Source organism: Aptenodytes forsteri, unplaced genomic scaffold (assembly GCF_000699145.1).
Source record: "Aptenodytes forsteri isolate BGI_AS27 unplaced genomic scaffold, ASM69914v1 Scaffold46, whole genome shotgun sequence".
In the NCBI taxonomy this organism is placed as follows: Eukaryota; Metazoa; Chordata; class Aves; order Sphenisciformes; family Spheniscidae; genus Aptenodytes; species Aptenodytes forsteri.
The window spans coordinates 1,077,599-1,102,350 of NW_008794774.1; the positions used below are offsets into that span (position 1 = coordinate 1,077,599).

General features: G+C 37.9%; 1 protein-coding gene across 1 annotated transcript in view; it reads left to right on the top strand.

Annotated features, from left to right (window-relative positions):
- The window catches only part of KDM4C (lysine demethylase 4C), a 303,658-nt gene extending 301,323 nt beyond the window's left edge, over nucleotides 1-2,335 (top strand). Inside the window, exon 21 of the mRNA XM_009274270.1 lies at nucleotides 1,314-2,335. Within this exon, the coding sequence (XP_009272545.1) occupies nucleotides 1,314-1,490 (177 nt within the window). The 3' untranslated portion in view covers nucleotides 1,491-2,335. The remainder of the gene's footprint in view (nucleotides 1-1,313) is intronic.
- Nucleotides 2,336-24,752: the final 22,417 nt, after the last annotated feature.

Genomic DNA, 24,752 nt, shown 5'->3' on the forward strand with positions numbered 1-24,752 from the left:
TGTGGCAATCTCCTCCGCCAGCTCCCTCAGCACTGTCGGGTGGATCCCATCCGGCCCCATAGACTTGTGAGCATCCAGGTGGTGTAGCAGTTCATTGACTGCTTCCTCTTGGATTATGGGGGCTTTATCCTGTTCGCTCTCCCTGTCTTCCAGCTCAGGGGGCTGAGTGCCCTGATGATAACTGGTCTGCCTGTTAAAGACTGAGGCAAAGTTTCAATGCCTTTTCAATTCAATAATAATAATTTATAATTAACTGCATATTCTATAGAATGTACACTGTTGCTTTTCACTAAGGATAACAATACAAATATATTTGGGTTTATGCTACTCTTTTTAAAATGGAATTTTTATAGATCAATATTTACTTTTTTTGTACTTGACACCATTAACTTCATAGGGGAGTTAAGTATAGGTTAAAAACATTGAATTTGGTCAACTAAATAAAACAAACCACAGCCTGTGCTCAGACCTTTCCATGATTTTCTACTATTACCTCAAATTCTATAAATATGTAGCTTAGTCCTCAAGATATGCCCAACACCTCCTTCCCCTCCTCATGCTGAAGACAGTGCAAGTTAAAGACAGCTTATGATAATGTTTCCGTCTCTTGAAACAAATGACACCCATTCCTTCTAAATGATGCTTTTCCTAATCCTGGGAATTTTACCATAACTCCAGTAGTGGAAGTTGGTCCAAAAATTTCTGCCACTGCTTTTTCACAAATGGCTTGCTGTTTGCTGTCCCACTGCTTTGTTTCAGTTGATTCCCAACTGTTTTAAGTTTGCTGACAAACGACCAAACTTGTGACTCCGATTCTTTGCAAATTAGGCAGTGTGCTGGTTTCTTTTCAGAGGTCCGTGCCATAGTACCTTGCACTTAAAACTTTTCTGAATAACACAAAGTAGTGGATAATACTTGATACTGCTAGGATCAAACCTGCCCAACAATTGCATCACTTCCATGTTGCTGTTTTTCACCTTGAATTAGAATCATTGTGTGACCTCTGGATAAAATCAAAACTAACAACTGGTGTTAGTCACATGTTTCTAAGGAACACTACAGACCTAGAGAATTAAATTATGAGTAGTACATGCAAAATATGGAAATGCAAAAATTATATTTTAAATGTACATTTAAAATATATATTTAATATTTAGACATTTTCCTGAAAACAGTTGTAACTGCATAGTCAGTAATGTAGCTAGCTTCATATGATCTAGTGAAAAATACCAGTTTCCATGTAACTTGTCTAAAATCTGTCAGAATATGATGGCCTGTATGAAGCTGTATGTGTAATTAATGTCTGGTTTTAGTCTACAGCGTCTGACATGAGATTTGAAGACACATTTTATGGAGCAGATATTATCTTGGGTGAGAAGAAGAGACAGAGAGTATTGAGTTCCCGCTTTAGGAATGAATATGTGGATGATCCAGGATACCGCACCTTCTTAAAAAGCTCATTCCAGAAGAAATGCCAGAAGGGGCTATAAAGGAAGAAAGAGAGAGAGAGGGATGTTGATTAAAAAACATGCAGCATTATTTGCAATTGGTTTCGGCTTAACTGAACATTCGGTTTTACAATGAACTAATCCATACACCAGCCTCGTAAGCTGAAGTACTTGAGTTCTGATTTCTGCAGTTAATGTATTAAAGATTTTGTAATGTTTTGCATTATGAAACTAAGGGGGAAACCAAGTGAGAGTAAGAGGGATTACGCAGTGATATGCTGAAGAAAACTTTCAGTCCTGCTCACATTGAAATAAGTGGTAAAATTCCCTTTGAATTATGAGAGAAGATTCACATTCAGAAGAGGAGACATTTTTGTAAACAGAGGTAATTTCAGTGGCTCATTTTTTTCTGCAGACAGGAAAGGATGTTAAGTTCAATAATAGCAGTTTTTATAAAACATTTTTAAAACAAATACAAATATGTACAGTATTAAGGCAAACAAAAGCTGTACTTACTTTGTACAGTGCTTTTACATTTTTATGTCACTACTGCTTTCAGTAGGGTTTGGTGTGGACTCAACTGTTGACTTAGATATTTTTGGCTTTTAAGAAAGATATCTTCAGCACAGCAAGGGTGTTTTGTATATTTAAAGAGGCAGATTTTGGCAGTTATTTTTAAACATGTTTTTCATAAGGTCTATTAAAAATAGGTATTTGTAAAATATAATTTTCTTTCATTATGTGTACAAAAATCAGAGTTTAAATACATATGCTTAACAACCTAGTTTTGAATGAATATATTATGGTCTTCCTTTTAAAATAATATTCTATCAATGTAATAATGTTTTAAAATAAACAAACAAATAAATACTGTCCTTTTACTTGCAGCATTTAGTCTGTTGATGTGATTTTCAATCCTATTATTTTATACCTGTAGGAATCAAGAAACTTCACTATATGCAGTATGCATGTAGTAGAATATACACACAGACACTCACATGGCTTGGTATTAAATTGCAAACTTGATAAATACTGTACTTTCATTTCTTGTCTTTCTATTTCCCTTCAGTCTTTGGGATCTTGACCTTTTTGGATGTTTCACAGAAAGCAGAAAGTCTGAATTTGTCTGAACACTTGGGTATGTGAGACTAGAAGAGAACTTTATCAAAATGACATCATCTGTTTCTTGTAAATTGGACCTTCAGCAGTATTTCTGACTGTCTGCCACAGGAAAAAGAGCCCTCTCAAAATCCAATTTAAGTCTGAGCACTGCTGTTTCTAGGGTTCTGCTTGCAGAAAAACCTGAATATATGGACCCAAGGAATTTTTCATTACAAACCCAGTCCTTTATATGCTGAGGCACACAGATCTTTGTTTCACTGTAGCCTTTGCATGATTATTATTTTTTCAAGTGGACAGTGAAATCTTTTCATTTACTATGTGACACCTCAACAGATAATTTAATTTTTCTGTGTTACATTAACTATCTTTTCTTGTACCATGAAATCACTCAGAATCCCTTTAGTCTAAGAAATTGCTTAGCTGTGACAATTAGAATGCATTTCTAATTGACAACACTTTCTCTAGAGGTAGGTTGTGGTGTGTACTGTCTGGCACATTTCAGGATATCAGAGCTCTTGCTGGTATTGTAAAGGAAAAATAAAAACTAATGATACATTTGCAAAATGCAAGATTGCTGCTGCCTTCTAAAGTTAAATGCAGCTGATAACCTAATTATTGATGCTTAGTTTCAAAATAGTGTTCTAGGATAAGAGTGCTTTTATGATCCACCATAAAGGTTCAAAACAACTATGACATTATTAATTGGTTAAATACATATAAATTTATTTTGTAATTAAATAGATGATGCTATGCAGTACTACAGAGGCTAGAAGTCGAATGCATGTTCTTTGCCTGGATATGATATGACCTGTTATGACACTCTGAATAAACTGCCTCATCTCTATAAAATGGATCCAGCATCTTTCTCTTCAAGTTCCTTGAAATTTGCTGATTAAACTGCTGCAAAAATTTTTTAAAACATTTATGCAAAAAACGTCAGTTGGCTTGTTTCCCCTTCTGCCTTTCAGCAAAACAATCTTTACTTTGGAAGTTCTGGAAGTCTTTGAAATGATTTCTGACGTTTGTAAGGTGCTATAGAAATACCTGCTATGTAAATGAAAAGTGTAGCCATTGTCACGATCGCAGTTTCATGCCTCCTGTCTCAAGACCTCATGGCCCTTGCAAACTGCATTGGCTAAACAAGTGGCCTAGGAAGAGCTTTCCTGTTCTTTTACAACTCCTGAAAAGCCACATTTTTCAGTTCCATGTCAGGTATTGATATGGACCTTTCAGGTATGTGAGAGAGCAGATTCACATGCAGTAGTTGGTGTGCCATGCTCTGGGGAATCAGGAGCTTGCCACTATCTGAATCGGGTAGGTGGCCACCAAAACAGGGTCATTTGCTGTCCATGTAACCAGTTCTCAATAGCCAGGTTCTTGCTCCAGTAAAACCTTTACGTGTTATTTTTGTCCTGATGTTAGGGCCGGATATGTCTTTTCTGATGACAAAGCATGTCGACATTCATGACGTTTCACTTACAGCATCTGTGTAAGGAAGAGTGAAGTAGGTAAGAAGAGCGAAGCGTTACCTTTAAAGATGGGCTAACCGAATCAGTGGTGGTTTTCCTAGGACAAAAAAAATAATAAAATTGAACATCTGTAGCAAGAGAGCGCTGCATACCTCAGGAAAGGAGGAACCATGCTCTTTCTATTGTCTTATTACAAGAGCAAAGTGATTGTTTTGCATATTCAAAAATTCTGTTTGTCTATGGGTGTGCTTGTAAGTGTACACACACGAAGTAGTGGTTTGACCAGGAAATATTAAAATTTTTTTCGCAGGGTATTCACACTCATCTGATGAAAAATATCAAGGAAGAGTCTGAAGTACTGGAATTTGTGCTGGCTTGTGAAATAGAATGCTTTAGCACTATGACTATGATTTCCACAGCTATAGCTAAGGTCTGATAAAATCAAATTACTAGAATTCGATAAAAATTAGATTACGTTTCTTGAATCCTATTTGCTCTTGTATTACTGTAGCAAAGCAATTTTGTTGTTACTTAATAGGAGCTCTACAATATATTGTGTTGTGCTACAGTGGTTAAAAATTTTCAATTAAAAAGAAAAATAGATAAATTCCTGCAAAATATTTTTGCTTTGAAGCTTGTTTATACTTTCCAGCTGTGATGTAAGTGAACAGCAATTTTTTGTAACAGAGAAGTTGATATGATACCCTGATACTTAAAAACGAAATATAGCAGGATAAATGCTGCCCCTATTTATACAGTTCCACCCTTTCTCTTGTTGTGAGATGTTCTCCAGTGTAGACTACATAATAGGAAAAATTACTGATAAACTAAATACTGCTTGAATGATCATCTGGCTAAATAACAAATAGTTGTATTTGCTACCTGTTCTGCTTGATTTAGCCATCTCCATTTAGTGGCACAATCACAACTGTTAACTTTGATAATAGATGAAGGCAAAATGATAATTTCACTTGCTGTTATGAAACGCTGCTTTTTCTTCAGTGTCTAAATTTTGTAGTCACATTTCTGTTTCTTATTAACCAACTGAAGTATTTCATGCCAGTGTCCAATAATGTATTAGCAGGAGAGAAAGCTTATGTATGGTGGGCAAGAGGAATCTTCCCTGCACATATGCACAAAAGGCATATCCATCTTTTTTAAAAATTGCAGAACCATCTGATAAATTTATCACACACCTTTGAACTTCAAAAGCCATCTCTGAGGATTCTAGTCTTGAATTCCAAATGCCTTAGATAGATTTTTCTCTGACACATATAGCAAAAAAAAAAAAAATATCAGTGATGATATGGTAGGGCATAAAGGTTTTAGTGGAGTTCGTCTGAGCTGTTGTATATACTGTCTACTTGGTTACGGCTTCACTGTTACTATCAGACGGAATTGTCCTGCAGCCATGCTGCTGAGATGTTATTCTCAATACTTTAATGTATATTTCCTCTATATCTAGATTTGTAGGCAGAACTGGTAGGTGCCAAAACTTTCTTCTGTAAGAGCCTGTTTTGAGTTACTAGGAACTTTAGCAATTTAGATATCTTACAGTCAAAATGTTTACGTGTCAGTTTGTGCCTGAAAAAAAGTCAGGGAACTCTACTTTAAGCAGTTTGGTCATTTGGAAGAGGAGGATTAAGGAAAAAAATCTTCATTCTTTCTGTCCTGAAGTTTCCCAGCCATTTATTTGAGAACGTCTGTGGTTCCTTTATACAGTGGAACAGGGAGTTGCTGGTGGATGGGGGAAAGGGTGATTCCCATTAAGTATCAGAAATAGGTTTGTTAGCGTTTCTGTTGACATGCTGTCATTTGACTGAGCTATCATAAACCGAGTGGTCTGTGGACGGGGCTCTGACATAATGTCTTGGAAGAGCCTGTACAACTTGCAGTGCTTGTCCCACCCCAGTGCTCTTCTGCGGTGGTGGAGGGGACTGTGCATGTATTGGCACCACAGTCAGCTCAGCACTGACCTTGCCAGGCTTGCAAACTGGGAGGGCGTTTTTTTGTTCACTCTAGTTACTTAAATGGAGGACAGAGACAGGCTCTCCTTTGTTCTCAATGCCCTGCTAATGTTGCTGCAGTAGTAGAGAAAAGCAGGGAAAAAAATCCGACTTCAGTAGAAAGGTGTAAAGAGTTGAAGGCAGATAGGGAGAATTCATGCAGCTGGAAGGGGAAGAAATAGGAGGACCAGATTCTGAAAAAGAGATTTGTTCAGTCCTCTGCAGAACCCAGGATACCTGAGGCTCAAATTTCTTCTGGTGTAAGCAAATGGCTGTGAAATGTACCAGCGAATTACTGACTGGTTGCCTTTAGGAACAGCTATTCCTGATGCCAATTACTGCATGAACTCAAGGAGCAGTCATCTTTGTTCTCCCAGGGATCTGGTCCTGCTGTACAGATTGAAAGTCAGTTACATGTGATGAGTTTTTACATTTTTTTTATTTTGTTGGTCACTAGAAAAAACTGTTTGTGTGTTTGTGTGCATTTAAATTTTTATGCTAGAGTTAAGGTTGCAAAATGAGTTATACAGCCAATGCCAGAATTTTCCCAGAAGAAACAATACTTGAAGCTTCCTTATATGTTCCTTACAGATCTAGTCACTAGAGGAACTGTGGGAAAGAATCACCATAATGACTCTGGGATGCACAGGAGTTAAAGCAAGGAAGAATAGAGATGGGGCACTGCATTCCTAAAGGGCATTTCTTGACACAGTACTAACAGTTGATGGCAATGTCATGTTGCATTATTGAGGAGAAAAGGCTCAAGGAACAATGTAGCAGAACAAAATTATTTTTTAAAAGTTTCCATGTCTAAAAGTAGCCCACTGCAATCCATGTCTCCCCCTTTCTCTGTGAGCATGCGCAATGGACATGAGTAATAAACAAAGCTGTTACCTCAGTCCAGTCCTGGTGTGGCAACCAAGGGTGACTTGCATGACCCTGTTGTTTCCCTTAGAGTCCTATTATGTGACTGAAAGCTGGAACAGGAGAATTTGATTTTTTTTTTTTAAGCTGGAAAGAAGAGCAGAAAACAAGGTATGCTTTTTCCTTTTCCTATTGACTTACTGAAATAGCAATAAGATAGATTTCTGTGCTGAATACCTCTTTTTTTGTCATTTCAGCTGTTAAGTCCTCTCAAAGGAAGGGTTGGAGCCATTCTGTTCTTTGCCTATCCACTTTTGTAGCTCCCACTTCAAAGTCTCCCACCAAAAGGCAGAGGAAAATGAGATAAATCTTTTCTTCCAACTCCAAGCACACAAGTAGAAAAAAGGACAACTTCCTGTCTTCCTTTGACAATTGTGTGGAGCTAAGATGCAAAGGACAGAGGTCTCCGGTAAGGAAAGCAGTTCAATGTCTCTAGTTCTGTATATGACTTTGGCACACATAAAGGACCTTGCCTAATGGGTATCTAGTATGTATATCTGATCGAGTTAGTGTCCATGTGCTGAAAGCCAGTCTCACGCTCAGCAATTTGCTCAAGTAGCTAGTTACTCACATGCCCCACATTTGAAGTTCTCTGCTGAAAGCATCCTTCATGACTGAAGCATCCTTGTCAATAACATCTGGAGTGAAGTCCCAGTTCCACTAAAATCAATGGTAAGTTCATGGATTTTCAATCCTTGATCTTAATTTAAGGGCGATATTTGCAGTTGCAAAAACTAGAAGAATAATGTATTTTACTTTTAATGAAACAGTATATTCCTGTATAGAAAATAGTATCGATCAGAAATTAATAAATGACCAGCATGCATAAGATAGCACCATACTTGATTTCACCGATTTGTTGAAGTAAGAAGAAATGGAGTTGTAGGTTTCTTCATGATTAAGCATTTTTAAGATACCATTTATGCACAAAATGTCTTTGCTTCAATAAAGAGAAGAACAACAAAGCTGACTTGGGAATGGCAGGGGGTAAGACAAATTAGATTTTCGTGGAAATTATTATGGGGACCTAAGCTATGTACAAAGCTCTAGCAGTAGTATGAGATACATAGGTTTATTTTCACAAAACAGGCATCCCAGTCTCTGCAAGCAAAGGGCCACAGTTCTATGTCCTACGGGAATACAGTGCCTCTCCTCTCTTCTTCCTGCTCTATCTATCATGTACCCCAGAGAAACATGTAATGACTCCTTCCTACAGTTTGTCTAGTTATTAGAACTCTTTGTTAGGTTGTCTTTGTAACAGAGAATACATGTGCATAAACGGAAGAGGATTTGACTTCTGAAAAATAATAAGATTCCTGCAATAAAGCTAGAAATGAATTTCAATATTTATACAGGGCTGGGCAGGACCTCTCACAGGTGAGATATGAACTAGAGCTCTAAGCAGTCAGTTCTGGACTTCAGGAACCCAGTTCCCAAGGAAACATCATTGCTTTTCCCCAGAGTGCTTCCCCTATGAATTTGTGCCATTTTTGGAGTTCAGGATGGTCTGGCCAGGAATAGTGCTAAATAGCTCATGAGGTCTGCTTCTAGCATGTCCTAATATTGTCTGGAAGATACCTTGTCAATATTGTGTCTCCACGCTCCCTCTGGATTTTTATTTAGCTGTCGACTTAAGGCTTGGCTTGAGACAGGCTGAGTGTGTTCTGCTTCACTTGTTCATGTGCAATGCCTGTATGGTCCGTAGATGGGGAGCAGTGCTATCCCAGCTAGTGAAATGGATGTTGTCTGTACTGTGTATTTGGAAACTACTGAATAAAGACATAGCTACAGGAAACAGTGGTGAGTACTGCCATAAGCTAAAAGCAAAAAACATGAGGGTTTCAATAGTCTCACTGTCACCCTTGTCATCCTCAGCTGAAACACAACAACGTGGCACAGCACGTTGTGGCAAGAACTCACAACTTTGACACCACCTTCCTGTGTGATTTTGGGCAGGGCTCCAGACACCCTGTCTTTTCTCTGCTTAGAGAAGTTAGTGAATCTGACACCGTGTAAGCTGGTTCAGTAAGTATATTTTAAAAATGGGAGGTCCAATAGATGTTACGTTGTTATACAACATGAAGAGCTACATGAATAAAACTTCAGTAGCTCCTTTCTGCCAAGGGAAAGTCAAGCAGAGGCTACATGAGAGAGTTGCTGTAACTGGAGGTAAATCTTTGCAGAAAGAACTTTGAGCTGTAGGATACCACTCAGACAGTGGTGTATCACCATGTGCCTAGAGAACAAGCAGCGCCAGGACACTACCATGCATGCAGAAATTCTTTCCCAACCTTTTGAAACACTAGGTAAAAAGGGTGATTTAAAGCAACTGTTGAGCTCTTTGAGGTCTTTGTCCCCCAAAAAAGGTGGATGCCTGAGTTACAGTAACAGTGTTGTGCTACAGCATCCTAAGATTTTGGAATAATCAAAGAAGAACCTGTGCCTCTGTGAAATTCACCTGCTATTTGACTGGGCTTCCACAGCTGAGGATACTAACTGGCAAGTGCTGTAGCGTGCACATAGACCACAACCCCTACCCATAAACATGTGATCAGCGTGCATCACTCTCAAGTTTCAGCACTTTGTTCTGTGGCACTCCCTCAAAGCTACGTAACAACAGGTACTTTATGAAAAATAAACGGGAAACGCTATTGTAGACACTCTCATTGTGAAGTGTCCATCAAATTAACTGCTGGGATAGTAGTGAGAAAATTAATGTCAATTAGTAATGTTTTAAAAAGACACAGGAAACCAATTGAGAAACCCCAGGAGGGTAATCATTTGCCATCAGAATTATTAATTTCATCATCTGTTTTAAAAGAAAGGACATGGTACTCACTGAGGGAGGCCCTGGAGGAAAGCAATACTGGTACATCAGCACAATTGATTTCTCGGTGATTAAAAGCAACTGATCTTAGCGACAAGTTAAAAAGTTTCCAGTTGAAAAGGAGACGTTACCTCTGGGCCAGTGGAGAGTCCTACATGGCTATGGTTGCTGCGGAAGGAGTGACAAAAAGGGTTGGTACACCTTACCATATGTGCTGGGATATGTCACAGGTGTATTCACTAGTTTCGCAACTTCTCTGGCTTGTCTTCTCCCCTTCCTTGCCTAAGCCAGTCTAGTACCTTAGCAGTCAAGGATGAAATGACAGTTCGGGTCTTGAGACATGCACACCTCTACTCCTCTCATGGTGATGTAGTGAAAGAGCAGGTCTGACTCCATAGCGAATACTATTGCAGAAATTCGTTTGACTTGTCTGACAGTACTTTAAATGAGGAAGGACAAGAGTTTCCTTTTGTCCATATAGAGCAACACCAGATTTTTCAAATGCAGGATGTGAGCCCAAATCCCTTGCTAAACACCGTGTAGCACTAACATGAGAGCTGGCTGAGTGAAAGCTGCAAGTTTTGGCCCAATGAAATTTGTAACAATACAGCAATTATAGCTTAATTCTGCTATAAGAACAGCCTCTGGCATCCCCTTAACTGTTGTCAGGCCATGTAATCCATTTTCTCTAGTGAATTATGTGGTATTCCCTATGGCAGAAACACTGCTTTGCATTTTACTACATTTCTTTTTATCTGGATTTTGTGTTTTATGCTTTGCATATAGCCCTTAGCCAATGTAATTTCCTTACTAGGATCTCTCCCTTTCTGCCCAGTGCTCCCTTCCCCAGAATTTTTTAACATGCAAAGGGCCAGGTAATATGGATGACTGAAAATATTCTTATCTTCTGTGCAGTTCTGTATATACTCCTGTAGTGTCAGTGACAGACTAATGGTTAGTTTCCATCATAAGCTTGATTTTCTCCTGTCTTGTTGCAGAGTCAGTTAAGATTTTAAGTGTGCATTTAATGCTGTATTCTTTGCTCTGAATCTTTTAGAATTCATTAGGGTACAGTTCTGGGGTTAAAGTTTAGGCCAAAGTGGAAATATCTCAGGAATCCTCGCTAAATCAGCAGACTGCATGAATATCCTTCTTGTTCTACTTTTAGCCTTTCTGTGGTAGTAAATTGCAAAAATGTTGATCCATAACTGCATTAGAACTAATTGCTTGGTGACTTTTATATCAAAAACATGTTTCTGAAAGATTTTGTAAATAACATGTATAATTAAAAAGTCATTTTTCAACATGGATTTTTTCAGCTTGATATGAAAATACATCCAGAAAAAGCAAGTGTTTCCGTGTTACTTTGTATCATCATACTTCATGAACTGAATCTTACCAAATTTATACCCACATATCCATATATGCATATCCATTCATTCTAAAACATAATTTTGGTAAGAAACGAATTAACAGAAGAAAGCCCAAATTCTGTATCTGGACATTTGAAACAGCAGCCTTGGAATGTAAAATACACTTCTAAGTATGTATTTTCAGATCAACCTTAGACTTCAGTAACTCATCAGTAGTGCAATCTTTTGAACTGGAAGTCTTTTAGCAGCTTCCCCAGAGAGCTAATGAAAAGCTGTGAAAGCATTCCATTTGATAGTGATTATGTTGTTAGCAGTCCTTAAAGATATGGAAGTATGCTTAGTGACAATTGCCACTTTTGCAGAAATAAAGCAGTAATTTAACTACAATTTCTAATTTTTGCTTTGTCTTTACATGTGAAATTCAGTATGTGACTCTGTTTGATCTGTAACTCAGCATCTGATGTAGTTGAATTTTTAATCATATGTATTCTGTAATGTAACGCACATCCTCCAACAGGAACCTGCACACTCTAAAAAGGTAAGGCAACTGTCTGAGTACTGCTTTTTGGGGGTTTGTTTGGGTTTTGGTTGTTTTTTGCATTGTTTTTTTTTCTTTACTAGGAAAGGAGCTGACTGCTGCAGAAATTAAGAAAACTATCTGGAAATAAAGTATGACGGATTCCTGCAAAATAGGGTATTTCCTTTTGCTCTCAAGCTCTAAAGGCAGTTGAAGTAGGAAAGCAGGAGGTGAGCTTATAGCACAGCACAGGCTGTACTCAAGTGTACATTCCTGAAGAAATAAAATAATGCATAGATCAGAGAAGGGAAAGAAGAGAACCAAAGTATTCAGAATGAATGTTCACTGGATTTTACTTAGAATTTATGGACTCATAAAAACCTCTCTGCTCTGCAGCAAAATTAATCCTGATTATCCGCTTTTGAAGCAAAATAAAATAAGGGAATACATATACTTCTTAGGCCTATCTCTTCTAATCACGTTTTTATGGGGTAGAATGGGGCATTTCAAGTGCATAAATGCAAAGTAATTTTTTCTTATATGACTGAAAATGCACATTCTAGAAAAGAAAGGATAAGACAAAGTAATTCTTAATGGTTTTCTCCTTTTAGATTAGCTGGCAGATACGATCATCACTTTTTTAGTCACGTAATTTTAGTCTAAAAAATTTAGAAATGAGAAAATGAGAGTAATCTCAATTAAGCCCTACAGACCCAAAGAATGTATTTAAACCACTTACTTAAAAAAAAGCATTCAAAAAGTTGTCTTGCAACAGATAGATCAATGTACATCTAAATCCATAATTTTGAATGAAAGCCCATTCCTGTTTTCTTTTTTTGAGACAATATAGAAACACGATTTAGACGATTTGTTGCTTCAGATGAAATGTTGACAATATCTTTAATTAAAATAGAATGAAAATATACTGTTAAAACTCTTAGAAGATAAAATTAAACCTGCTCCCTTGGCAAAGGTTTTAAGGCTTAAGACATGGTGGCTGGTACTGCTGATGAATTGGAAGGTGGCTTCCCTCCAGTGCCCTGTTGTCACTCTGCTCTCTGTTCTTCTTGTGATTTGATTGTTGGTTGGTTGCTGACATGAACAAGATACCCCTTTAATCACATTGGGATTTAATAAGATTGGATGTATTCTTCAATTAAGTACAAGGAACATAGCCTTATATGAAAGCTCTTCCTCAATTAAAAAAAGAAGTCTTTAAAAACCTAATTTTTAAGAAGACTTTTAGCTTAAATAGTCATTGAGGCAGTAATTGCTTCCTCCCCCCCAGCCTTTTGGGGACAACTTTTCTGCATTTGGTAGGAAACTACCCAACCCTGCTTGATAGTTTATTTCCCAATTATTGTTAATTTTTTAATGGTTTCTTTAGTTTATTAGCATTTTGACATCAGGTGAAACTTTCCATATTACACAGCAACACATTGCTCTCTACATAGGATAAAAAGGTACTACAAAGACACTGGTGAAAGAGGGAGCTGTATTCACTGAAGGAGAGGTCTGAATTTTTCTTCCAAACTTAGTTAGTGTGAAGAAGTACTTGTTCCCTGGGTGAACAGAAAGCCTGTACAGTTAATCACGAATAGCGTGACTGGAGTACCACTTTCCAAGAGGGAGCCCTGCCCAAGCCAGCCTAGCCGGACATTAATAGCTACGGCTGGGCTTTGCTGACAGTCCATGTGCTAATAAGAGCAACAACAGGAAGATTTGTAAAATGCACAATAAGGTCCTAAACAGAGACACCAACAGGGTTGGAGATGACTTTCAGTGAAATCATACAGATTACCAAGACTAGCTGGTAATTAATGACCCTGCAGAAATGCATAGTTTTAGTCCCTTGTTTTTCTTGCCAGTTGAGGGGCAGCTCTGTTAAGGAGAAAGAAGTGCTGCGATAGGTACTGTGAAATCTTGGTTGCTGAAGGGCTTTAAGAGTAGCTTAGACCAACATTTTAGAAAATAGCTCAGGGATAGCAAGATCTGTTTTGAGGGAGGAGGTGTGCTTCTTGCTGCCCCAATTTTGTGATGTAAAACCAATGAGTTCTTCAAAGACCTTAAACTGAATAAGCTAAGGCTAGTGAAGTGTAAGCTTTGATTATAGGGTAGGTACTCTAAAATAAGTTTTCTGTGGTCAGTCAAGGGAAATATTCACTATAATAGCATTAAGGAGACATTTACCAGGTAATTCTTTTTTTGAAAACACAAAGACTTCCATTTTGTCTTCAAATGAATCCTGTTAATGATGAGACTAATTAAAAATATCCAATCTTTTGTTTGTAAAAATTCATTGTCCTGCTAAAGAAGATGCCTGTATCTTAATTCCATGTGAAGAAAACTTTATTCTGTCAGAGGAAAACAATCAGGAGAGATTATATTTCATCTTTAATATGGCTGTACTACAACAATGCTACTATCTTGAATTTCAGATTAATTTAATTGAGCTCTAATGAACAAAATTAGTTGTCCTAGTGTAATTAGAATCTCAATTGAATGGCTTAACAAATGAATACAATGGTGATTGTGGCTGACTTGATTTTTCTGCAACCCGAGTTTCTCAGCTGCTTCTGTCTCTTTCCCTCTCCCCATGTAAAACATGGTCAGTGACCCCAGAGAGTGGGCGCTGCAGCTTCTCTTTAACGCTGCTTACTGAAGCAGTCTCACTGCAGGACAAATTGCAAAGTTAGTGACATGAAAGACTGAAGAAACTAGCCTCTTACTGGAGACCGACTGGAGAAAAGTCAGTGTTAGTAATTGTACAATGCTGAATAGCTCTTCATACTATAAATAAAAGCAGTGGCAATATGATTTGTTTGATACTTTGAAGAGTGAACCTTCACAACATTCATTATCAAATCAATGATGAGCCCAGAGAACAGTCCTGGTAATCTTTGTGGAGAGTATCTTTGTGATTTAGTTTTCACACAGAATCACAGAATGATTTGGGTTGGAAGAGACCTTTAAAGGTCATCTAGTCCAACCCCCCTGCCGTGTGCAGGGACATCTTCAACTAGATCAGGTTGCTCAGAGCTCCGTCCAACCTGGCCTTGAATGTTTCCAGGGATGGGGCATCTGCAATCCCTCTGGGAAACCTGGTCCAGTGTTTCACCACCCTCATTGTAAAATGATTTAGATTTTCCAGCCTAATTGTAGCAATGTAACAATTCCTCTCTTCTTCCCTATTTAGGGGCATAAGCCCAGCCACATTTAATAAAGATGTGTGTTTGAAGTAGGAATATATATTTGATGCCATATGATTTCCTAAGTTTTCAAATGTTACCTTCTCATTACTTAATAATTACAAACAACTCAGGAAGGAACAGCCCTCCGCTGCCACCCCCCTCCCCCAGCCTGCACATCTGAGAAATACATGGGAGAGCTATCTAGAAGAAAGCATAAAGGGAAAGATACTTTTGAACTGTGCTGTAAGTCTCCTGTTCTTTCACTCTCTATTTCTATTTTGGCACATCATAGACCCTCTGTGTCTTTTTCCTTATTTATCAGATCCTTTTTCTAACTAGCCTCCAACAAGAGCAGTGCTATGCAACTGTGTGTCCTGCCTCAGATTGGTTTGATCTTTAATTTGTTGGCAACCAGAGGGCTTTGCTCTATTCTTGCACGCGCAGTGAAAGCACTTCGTTAACCCTCCTTACTGATTCATTGGAGGGATACACTAGACCTGGAGCTGTATGTTAGCAGCCAGGGAGTTTTCCAACTTAAATCCTGAGCAAGTCGGATATCTGAAAGTTGGATATGTCAAGCAGTGGAGAGACCCAACAGGGAATTCCTAAACATACACTGACCGTCAGAACAGGATAAGGAGAATGAAGTAATGCTCTTTGTTTTGTTGCGTATACAGTATCAATGAACATGCTTGGGAGAAGTAATAAAGAAATTTTGCAGTTAAGTAATGGCTGTGTCTTCTGTTCACATCTGAAAGGCAGGCCATTAGCTTGAAAGTTTCTTGTCTTTCACAGCTGAATTTCCTGGTGTACATATAACCTCTAGCTGTGCTTGTTTGTTTATTTCAGATGGAAGTAACTAAGTCTTTTTGCAATGATGCAACTTGGTAGCTATGGGGAGCACAACACTCTTCTCTCAGAGAAACCTTACGCTCATTGCTATTTCATTTTATTGTTGTTATTGCTGCAGCTACTGTTGTTCTCCCTATAAAATAAATTTGTCTGTAACAGAAGGATCTGTCTGTTCTTTGTGTATGGAATATCACAGCAAGGTAGTGTGTTGTGTCCCCCTGCCCCATAACAGGATTTTGCAGAAGATTGGAAGGTATGGCTAGCCAAACACAGGTGAGCCCACAGGTTTCATGTGTTGTTGGCCGTGTTTTTGATTAATTGCTATAAGTCTATGTTTAAAGTCTCAAAAGATACATATGTGCTTTGTAGATCATCTGAATTTTACCTCATTAGATTTACTTATCAGTATGGCAGAGAAACAAAAAAGATAAAAGAGCTTCATTTACTCTTTAATTTTTTGTAAACTTATCAATAGAAGAGTATCAAAAACATGCAGAGACAGCATTAATACAATAAACACACAAAAAAAGAAAAATATTTCCTTCTATGTAGTGGCATACTCAGATATATCTTCATACGCCTGCCTTTGACTGCAGCACCTCATCCTCTCAGAAGATACAGTACTAGTACGTTTGGTGCACTGCTATTCATACTTTGGAACCCATTATTATATGAAGTGTTAAAAAAGTAAGCATGCAATAATAGTAGGTTGTCCTTCTTTCAGCTGGTTTCATGAATAATTCTGACACTTTTCTAGTACTTGGCCAGTGCACTGCAAATTTTTTTTTTCTTTTTGTGTATCTGATTTTATATGACTACCCTTTGCTTTCCATGCTGTTTCTTACCCTAGCCCAAACGAAGGACTGCCATATATTGGCTTCGGGCGGGGAGGCCACTCACTTTTCGCCTGATAATCCATACATGAAATGGGAATGGGGAAGATGAGGCAAACCAATTGGGATTCCTGAACATGTCTGGGTAGCAATGTAAAAAAAAAAAAGGGAACACGCATTTCCTTGTCCTGTGTCACTGCTCACTGGCACGCTGCAGTGTGAAGACCAGTATCTGTAGCTCAACCAGCTAATATGATGGGAGCAGTCCAGATGCTATCAAACCTAAGCAGCAAATACAGCCAAAAAGGAGGAAAGGCTCCCATCCTAGCTGCTTTCTGGTGCTCAGAGGTGTTGCACAGAACCAAGGGACCTGGCATGAAGGGAATACACAACAGAATAGCCAGATGCAGAGGGGATAAAACTTAAGAAAATGGAAAAAATGACTGGTTTTGTTGATTTTTGAGCATCTGTTTCCTGGAACAGGTATGCATAAATAGAATATGCATGCAAATGAAAAAGAAATATTATAGACCTGAATTTTCCTTAGGCAGATCTATTCTGTAAGCAGAGAGCTGAGGGTAAGGCTTGTGTTAGAATAGGTAGAGAAGTTTAATGCTTTGTCAAAGCTGATAGAGAAAAGAACTCACTGTGTCCTGAGACCTAGATGTCTCTCCGCTCTCTGTCATCCATAGTCAGTCTTCAGGGAGATTATGCAAGTATTGCCAAGGAGAAGATGCCCCATTCTGGCTATAGGTCTGCTTATTTCTAAGTTCATTCTGTCATCGAGGTTGATTTATTTCTAGAAGGCTTTGCTCTGTGATGCAAACAGGAAAAGACAGAGACATGAAAAGCAGAAGAGGGCCTTTACACCTGGGATCTGCCATGGCTGCCAGGGTAAATTGCCATTTGGTTCAGCACCCAGCAGGCAGGTCCTGAAACCCTGGGTAAATAATAGCCACTTGCCGCCATCTAAATTGCAAAGTGTCTGTAAACACAGAAGCTTTTAGCTAGGCTCCCCACGTAGGACTGATGTGGTTTCATCAGAGCTATCAGTCTGGCAGCCAGTATGGCTCTTAAGAAAAAACCATTCCCTTCTTACCAATGGCTCCTGGTAGTGGGGAAGCAGTGTTACTTAAAAGGCGTGCCAAGGTAATTAATCCCTGCAACAATACCAAGCATATTTTTTCTTTCTCTTGCATTCTAAATGGGACGGTCTGCAAGAATCCAAATCACACATGGGAGTTTTTCTTTATTTTCTGTGAAATTCCAACATTTCCACTCTGGAAGTTCAGTAAATCCTCTGAAGCAGTTTGTATTGAATTGCTGTGATACAGTGATTCACAAAGCAATTTGATTTATGGACCTGATCAAAAGTGCATTGAAATAGTTCCATTGATTTCCATGGGCTCTGGATCTCTCCCATTACAATTAAACATAACTACAAAGTATACTTTGTCTGGAATTAAACAGGATTTTACTCTTTTTCCCAAGACAGATCAATTGCATCTCTTTATTTGGAGAAATAGCATACTTGGTATAGCATCCATGGTAAGTAAAATTCCTGCTTGAAAGATTTAACTCTGCCATTTAGCAATACATCTATGAGTTTGTTAACCTATCCACCTCTGCCTGCCATTCATGTCAGGAAAAAGATTCACTGGTTTGCAGAAAAGGATTTATCATAAAGGAGGTTTCATGAAATCAGAAGTATTTATTTTCATTATGCTGGCAGCTTGTCACCACAGACATGGGCAAAAAGGTCTGGTGTTATCTTTTTTGTACATGGACATGAAGTTAGGAGATATTCCAAAAAGTCTGAATGCTGAATGTTTTGTGGCTTTGATAAAACCACATCATTAAAGTTCATGCAGTGCCACAGTGTATGATTCAGTTCAATGTAATGGGAAGGAGTATATTTGTCTGTGTATAATGAGTTAGGTAGGTTAAATCCTCTAAGAAAGGAACTACAGGATCCCATAGCTTATTTAAAGGATGTCTAGCTTATTCACCCCATCTCAGAGAAAAATCCATGAATAGTATGTCAGTTCTTTAAAGAAGACACCTAGGAATATTGAAGGGTAGCATGCTGAGCAAATGGTTCAGTTTAGACATGAAGTTCATTGTTGTTGTGCTAGCCCTTTCATGTAATGAGTGAGAAAAAAAAAAAAGCAAGTTTTATCTTTCGGTGTCAGACTGAATTTCACAGAGAAGGCTACCTGAATTGCCTGAAATTAATCACATTTACAGGTTATTTCACTCTTTTCTATGCACCCAAAGGGACTGTACTATTTGAACTACAGATAGTGTACTGAGACAATACATTTCATTTCTACCAGTCCATTAGAAACGTCTTCTCCCTCTTGTAAGCCAGGTGTCATGAAACGTGCTATTACCACTGCATTATAACATGACCTGTGCTTTCTTTAAGGAGTCAGCCATCCTTTTACTTTTGGGCTTTATCTGTGATTCAGAACAGGAACTCTGCAACTAGAATGGGTGGAAATGTGGAAAGACAGATCAACATGGTGTTCACATGTTGCCCATATTGATTTTACTAGATTCTTACTTGCTAGTCATGGTAGTCAGTAAAAAGGGGGGGTAACATGGAAAGAACAGTTCAATTAGAGATTTCATTCCCCAGCCCCAAGTCAAAATTCATATGAAACTTATAGCAAAATCTAAGCCTACAACTCACAAACTCTCCCAAGCTGCTGGCTTCAGGTGCTGGGAAAAGCTGTAAAGTGACTTGTAGTTTAGATTTATGAAAAATCTTGTTGGTCAGGAATTTATTATGGTTATTGGCTCAAGGGCTGAGGTGTCCATATTGCCATTGGGCATGTTGCTGGCACCATGGTGCCCTGTTCTCTCTCTCAGACCCTTTGTGGCTTGTCCTTTTTTGAGGGATTGTCTTCAGTCTCTTGTTATAAATAGTTGCACTTGTATTTTTGATATTTTGTAATATCAGATCAATTTATGACACTATTTTACTTGGACTTATCAGTGCCAGCTCAGCATATCTTAACACGCTATTTTTTTTTTCATTTTGGGCAATTACCATACAAGGATTTGTATGTGCCTGTTTCTTATTCTCTTTTTTTTTATGTGTATGCCCATAACATTTGTTACTGTCAGAGTGCTATGTGCATGAAATAGGACAAGATTCTTCCTCTTGGATGTTGCATTTAACTCTGCAAATTATCAGATGTTTTCTGCTGTGTATGTTGAGCTGTACTTCACTGGATAAAATCTCACGGGTTTTAAACCCTTGTCCCAGGACATCAGATTTTATTGTTTTCCGTAACTCTGCCTCCAAACCAAAACAACAGGGACAACCAGTGATTTATATCTCCTCCAGTATTTTGGCCCTATGGCTGCAGATATGGGAAAGTAAATACAATTCACTAAAGAAATCTATTCCCAATACTGCTTTAATGCTAAAAAAGTACTGTCAAAGATGCTAGTGAGCAAATAATGGACCATTTCAAATCAAGTTATTCTCTTAGACTAACACAACTTTAATGTCCCTGAAATTTGGACAACCAAAACAAATTAAATTGCTGACCATGTTTTTGAAAAGGGTTCTGAAACAATTTAAAATTGTTTAAGAGTATTTTATCAGGGAGAATATAAAATATTGTTAAATTAGTTCTTTAAAAAAAGATAGGATAGAGAGAAAAGACAGGAGAGAGATAAAATATATTTTTAAAAAGATAGGATACAGATAGAGACATAAATGGGAAGTGGTTAAAAGGCACTGCTCTTGGGTTTCTGAGTCTTATTAACTTCCAAAATGAGATGAGTTTTTCCTTAAGTAATAGTTGCAACAAATTTTACTTTGTGATGTATTTTAAAAAGAAGACTGACTCAAAAGTGCAACCCTTGCAAAGTTCCATAAGTACTCCAGAAGAAAAATTAGTCTCTCAAATTTTAAACTTTTATTATTGAAGAGAATTTCCTGGAGTCTTTAAACCAAGGGCATTTCTTTTTAGCAAAAATAGATTAACAGATATTGAGCATTAATGGGATTATTATTACTGGGCAGTCTGAATGTTTTATATAGTTAAAAAAAGCTGACTTGTATTGTATCCTTAATGACATTTGTATATTGAGGAAAAAGAATGAAAGTAGAGGAAAAGAGCAGCTAGAAGGAGAGAACTTACATTCAGGGAAATGTAGAGGTTTTGCAAAAAGCAGCTATCCCCAAAAACCATAGGCACTCCTGCCCTTACATTTCTGCCTAGAAATGCACAGGTGCAGTAAACCATATCAAGTTGCACAGCTAGGTACGACACGGATGGTCTCTCCTGATAAGCACTGAGCTACTGGCAGTGATATTCCTCTCTAGAAAGGGGACACCAGGGCATTCATTTGGAAAGAAAAATGCACGAGAAGAATTACAATTTACAATCTGAATTTACAGTTCAGAACCAGAAGAAAACAAAAAGGTTGCTCAGGGTCTGGGCCTACCAAATGCAACATTGTCCCTTCCTCTGGGGAGGGAGGCTGCTCCTGTGGGTTCAGAGTAAATCCCTTGTGAAAGGCTGCTTACATGCTTTGAAAGACAGCTCTGCTAAAGTCACCCAGCTCTTAATAATCTTAATCCCACGAATATTAAATTTCAGATTTTGAACTGCCTTATGCAACTGGCACTAAGGGAAATCCGGCCAGGTTAGCCTTGGATTAGAATTTGTTAGGCAGGTTTGTTTACCATAGGAGATTTGGAAGAAAAGAGAAATCCCATGAATAGTGAGAACTCAGTATTAATCTCTTTTAGAGCTAGGATTTCAGGCTATCTAAGTCTTACACTGTTGGTTGATTAGCTAGACAGATGTGTGTGTGGGGACAAATATCTTTAAATTAATTGAGTCCTTAGTACTGAATTTGTCTTTGTAGGTGGATCTTGCCTCTGCTTTTCTGGTATTGGCACCTGCTTGAAAAATGCACCATGAAAAAAAGGAAGAACTATACTGGTGGCACGTAGAAGGAAATTCATAATATGAACAATGGCATTGGGTTACAGCAGATCAGTTTTCTGCTATGATCTTTCACAGTTTCTGGCTGTACCTCTTGCTAAATAAAAGTCCACGTTAGGGCATCTCTGAATACCCAAGCATGTCTTCTCAAGAAAATTTGTCTCTGTAATTGGTCTATAAATACCCATAGTGCATTATCAGTTCTTTTTATGGTAGGCTAGGCAGGACGTATGTTTTCAGTTCACTGTATGAAACATTTTTACCATTCCTTTAAAGCCATGCTGATGTTACAGCTTGAGGATTTGGGCATTACTTTTGGGCTGTAGGCATTTTCATGTTTGTGAAGTCTGCTTGACAGGATGCAGAAAGTTGCTTAAAGCTGAAAAACCATTTGGAGAAACATATCAGAAGGGAGATGCATGGCAGCCATTCTATAGATGGACTGAGGACCTTCTTGGTATGCGTTATTAACACACTGCTTTGGATTTCTCCTGCATGTAAACCCCACAGTTTTGATAGTAGAACTGTAGCAGCATGATACTGTTACAGGAACTGAATTAGTTCTCTGCCTGCTTTGATATGCTGGCTGATAAACAGTTTTCAGAACTGGAGGATACCCATTTAAATGTTGACTTTGCATTGAGGGTTAACAATTTAAAATGCATGATCAATCTGCATATTTATGTAGCTTTACCTAAAAGAGGTAATCAGTTAAAAATATGTTCCCCAGTACATGTCTTAAATCAACAAACAGTCAATTATGTATATGTTTCTACAGAGACAGCTTTTGCCAGTTACTCAATGGCTGCTTTGCATCTGTGGAACCGAGACCAAAATGCAGTGGTGCAAGCCTGTAGACTACTTTTGCCAGTAAAGAATCATTTTCCCTTGGGAACGCAAACGTGCAACTGAAGGCATCTTTCTGTATCCCATGTGCATTATAAAGCACTTATTAAACTATAGTTCATAACTGTTATGCTGTAACTATCTAGAGAAGTATTTTAAAATTATCCATCACGTATCAAAACAAGGGAAGAAATGACTGGAGCAGGTTTTAGCCTCCCTCTGTACATGTTTCATGCATAATACATTCTTTACAATCATACCAGACAGAAAGCACCAAGCATTCAATTTTAGCTTCACCTTAGCTTTGTCCCAAAGCATGTTTTCTAGAGATACGTGAATATTTGATTTCAGAAGAATGTTTAGTGGGAGCCCACAAAAAAGGTGGAAGTTTTATGCGTGTATTTTTCTGTTAACTGTTGTTTATTGTTAATATGTAACTGAAGCATACTGTCTTTGACTTACAGTTTATAAGGAGGAAATTATTTCAGTTTGAACTATGTCTGTTAGTTCAAAACAGTGGTGAACAATGACCTGTGTTCAGAAGATCTGTTGTTTTAATAGCATTCTATTCTCTTTGAGTAGAAATTTGTGTAACATCACAATTTCACAGTAAGAATTTGTGAAATGAATTAACAAAATTTGATTCTGCATGTGATAACATTTTGAATAGTTCATGTTAGATTTGCAGTTTTAATCATATTACCATAGTGTAACCCTTATTTTATTTATGTGATGCAGATTTTTTTTTTTTTTAATGTAATATACCAGACCTAGACATATCAAAATTTAGCAAAAAGCCCAAGTCTGTCTCTGGCAAAACAAAAGGTAATCCAAGGCAATCCAAGAATTTTGAGATTGGTAATTTTATGTTATTGTCATTTTATTTTCTTTGTATAATAAATATTTTTAAATTAATAGTTTATTTTGTAATGGTCAAGTTTCCCTTCCCTTTCCCCCTGAAAGTATTTTTTCCTTCCAGAATGAAGGAGATTTCACTACTACTTAGTCTCACATAAAGCACTCAAGAGTGTTTTATTACTTGATTCATATTGCATGCTCTCCAAAAGGCAAGGCTATTGCCATGCCACAAATGGCTACTGAGAACTGTTTGGTGTGGACACAGGTAGTACAAAGTGAGAAATTCAATTTATATCCCATTAAAAGGAATATAATTCTAGTTGACTTGTGCTGGGCTGTTGCCCAAATTTTGCTTGATTAAAAAGATAATTTTATCTATTTAATATCCACCTGTTATTGTATCAATTTTATCCACCTGTTATAGCAAGGTGGCTCTAAAATTATTAGTTCACAGACTAATCACTATGCAAGCACTGAAAAAAATGACTGGAACTCAAGTTCTAGTTATATTCCATATGGGAACTACCGTAAGGAATGTAGTTTGCATTAGAAGGAGATCTTTTCTTGTCATTTGCCTCCTGCCACAGCCAGGATTTAATGTGAGCCGTTCTTTACTTGCAGCCTTTCTACTGAACTGGGGAAACTAGCTGCAGCTGTTGGCAAAAGCTTGGTTTGGCTTTCATAGCTGATAATATATTTGATGATACCAATGTTTGTACATCTTTCAAATCTAGCGTTGTTTCAGCTGTGCTGGAAACCGGCTCATTGATACCAAGTGACAGGAGACAGAAAACTTGCCTTCGACTATAGAGAAATGAAATAAGAACTTAATTTTTATTGTTCATTACCAGGTGGTTCATTAGCCCTGTGAATGTTTGGTCCTGTGTGACTGGAGATTTAAATGGTTTGATCAAAAGAAATTTAACATTGTTTCTGACATCTCAATGGTAGAAATTTACCATTGTTTCTGACATCTCAATGGTATTCATGTGGTGATGGATTACCTGACCAATTTTTAATCTCTAACCTACCTATTCTCTCAGAAAACTGATGTAGGAACTAATTTTTTCCATTGTGTAGATTATGAAACTGAAAAATGGAGAAACTATAAGCAAGAATGATCATAAAGGGTATAAGCAGCTACCTGCCACTTTGGTTGTCTAAATCCAAAAGTGCAATCGGTTGCTGCTGCTTAGCCCTGGAGCCCTGGAGTATGTGGGTAGGTAATTCTTAAATCGCCAGGAAAGTTCTTGTGGGACTTAATGAGAGAGATTTGCATATATAAACATCCACATTGGTGCGTAGCCAATGACTTTAAGTTAGGTTATTTCATGCAGTGTTGCATGCTGAAGTTTCTTGAGAAGAAAAGGAAGGCTACAGAAATAGTCACTCATGGGATCCACTGGTAGAATTAGCAGCAGGGAGTTAGGCTGGATGCCTGCACATACAACAAATCAGGAATGTTCTCCAACTTCTCTGTCTTAAAAGGGTGTAGGACTTTACTCTTACTGAC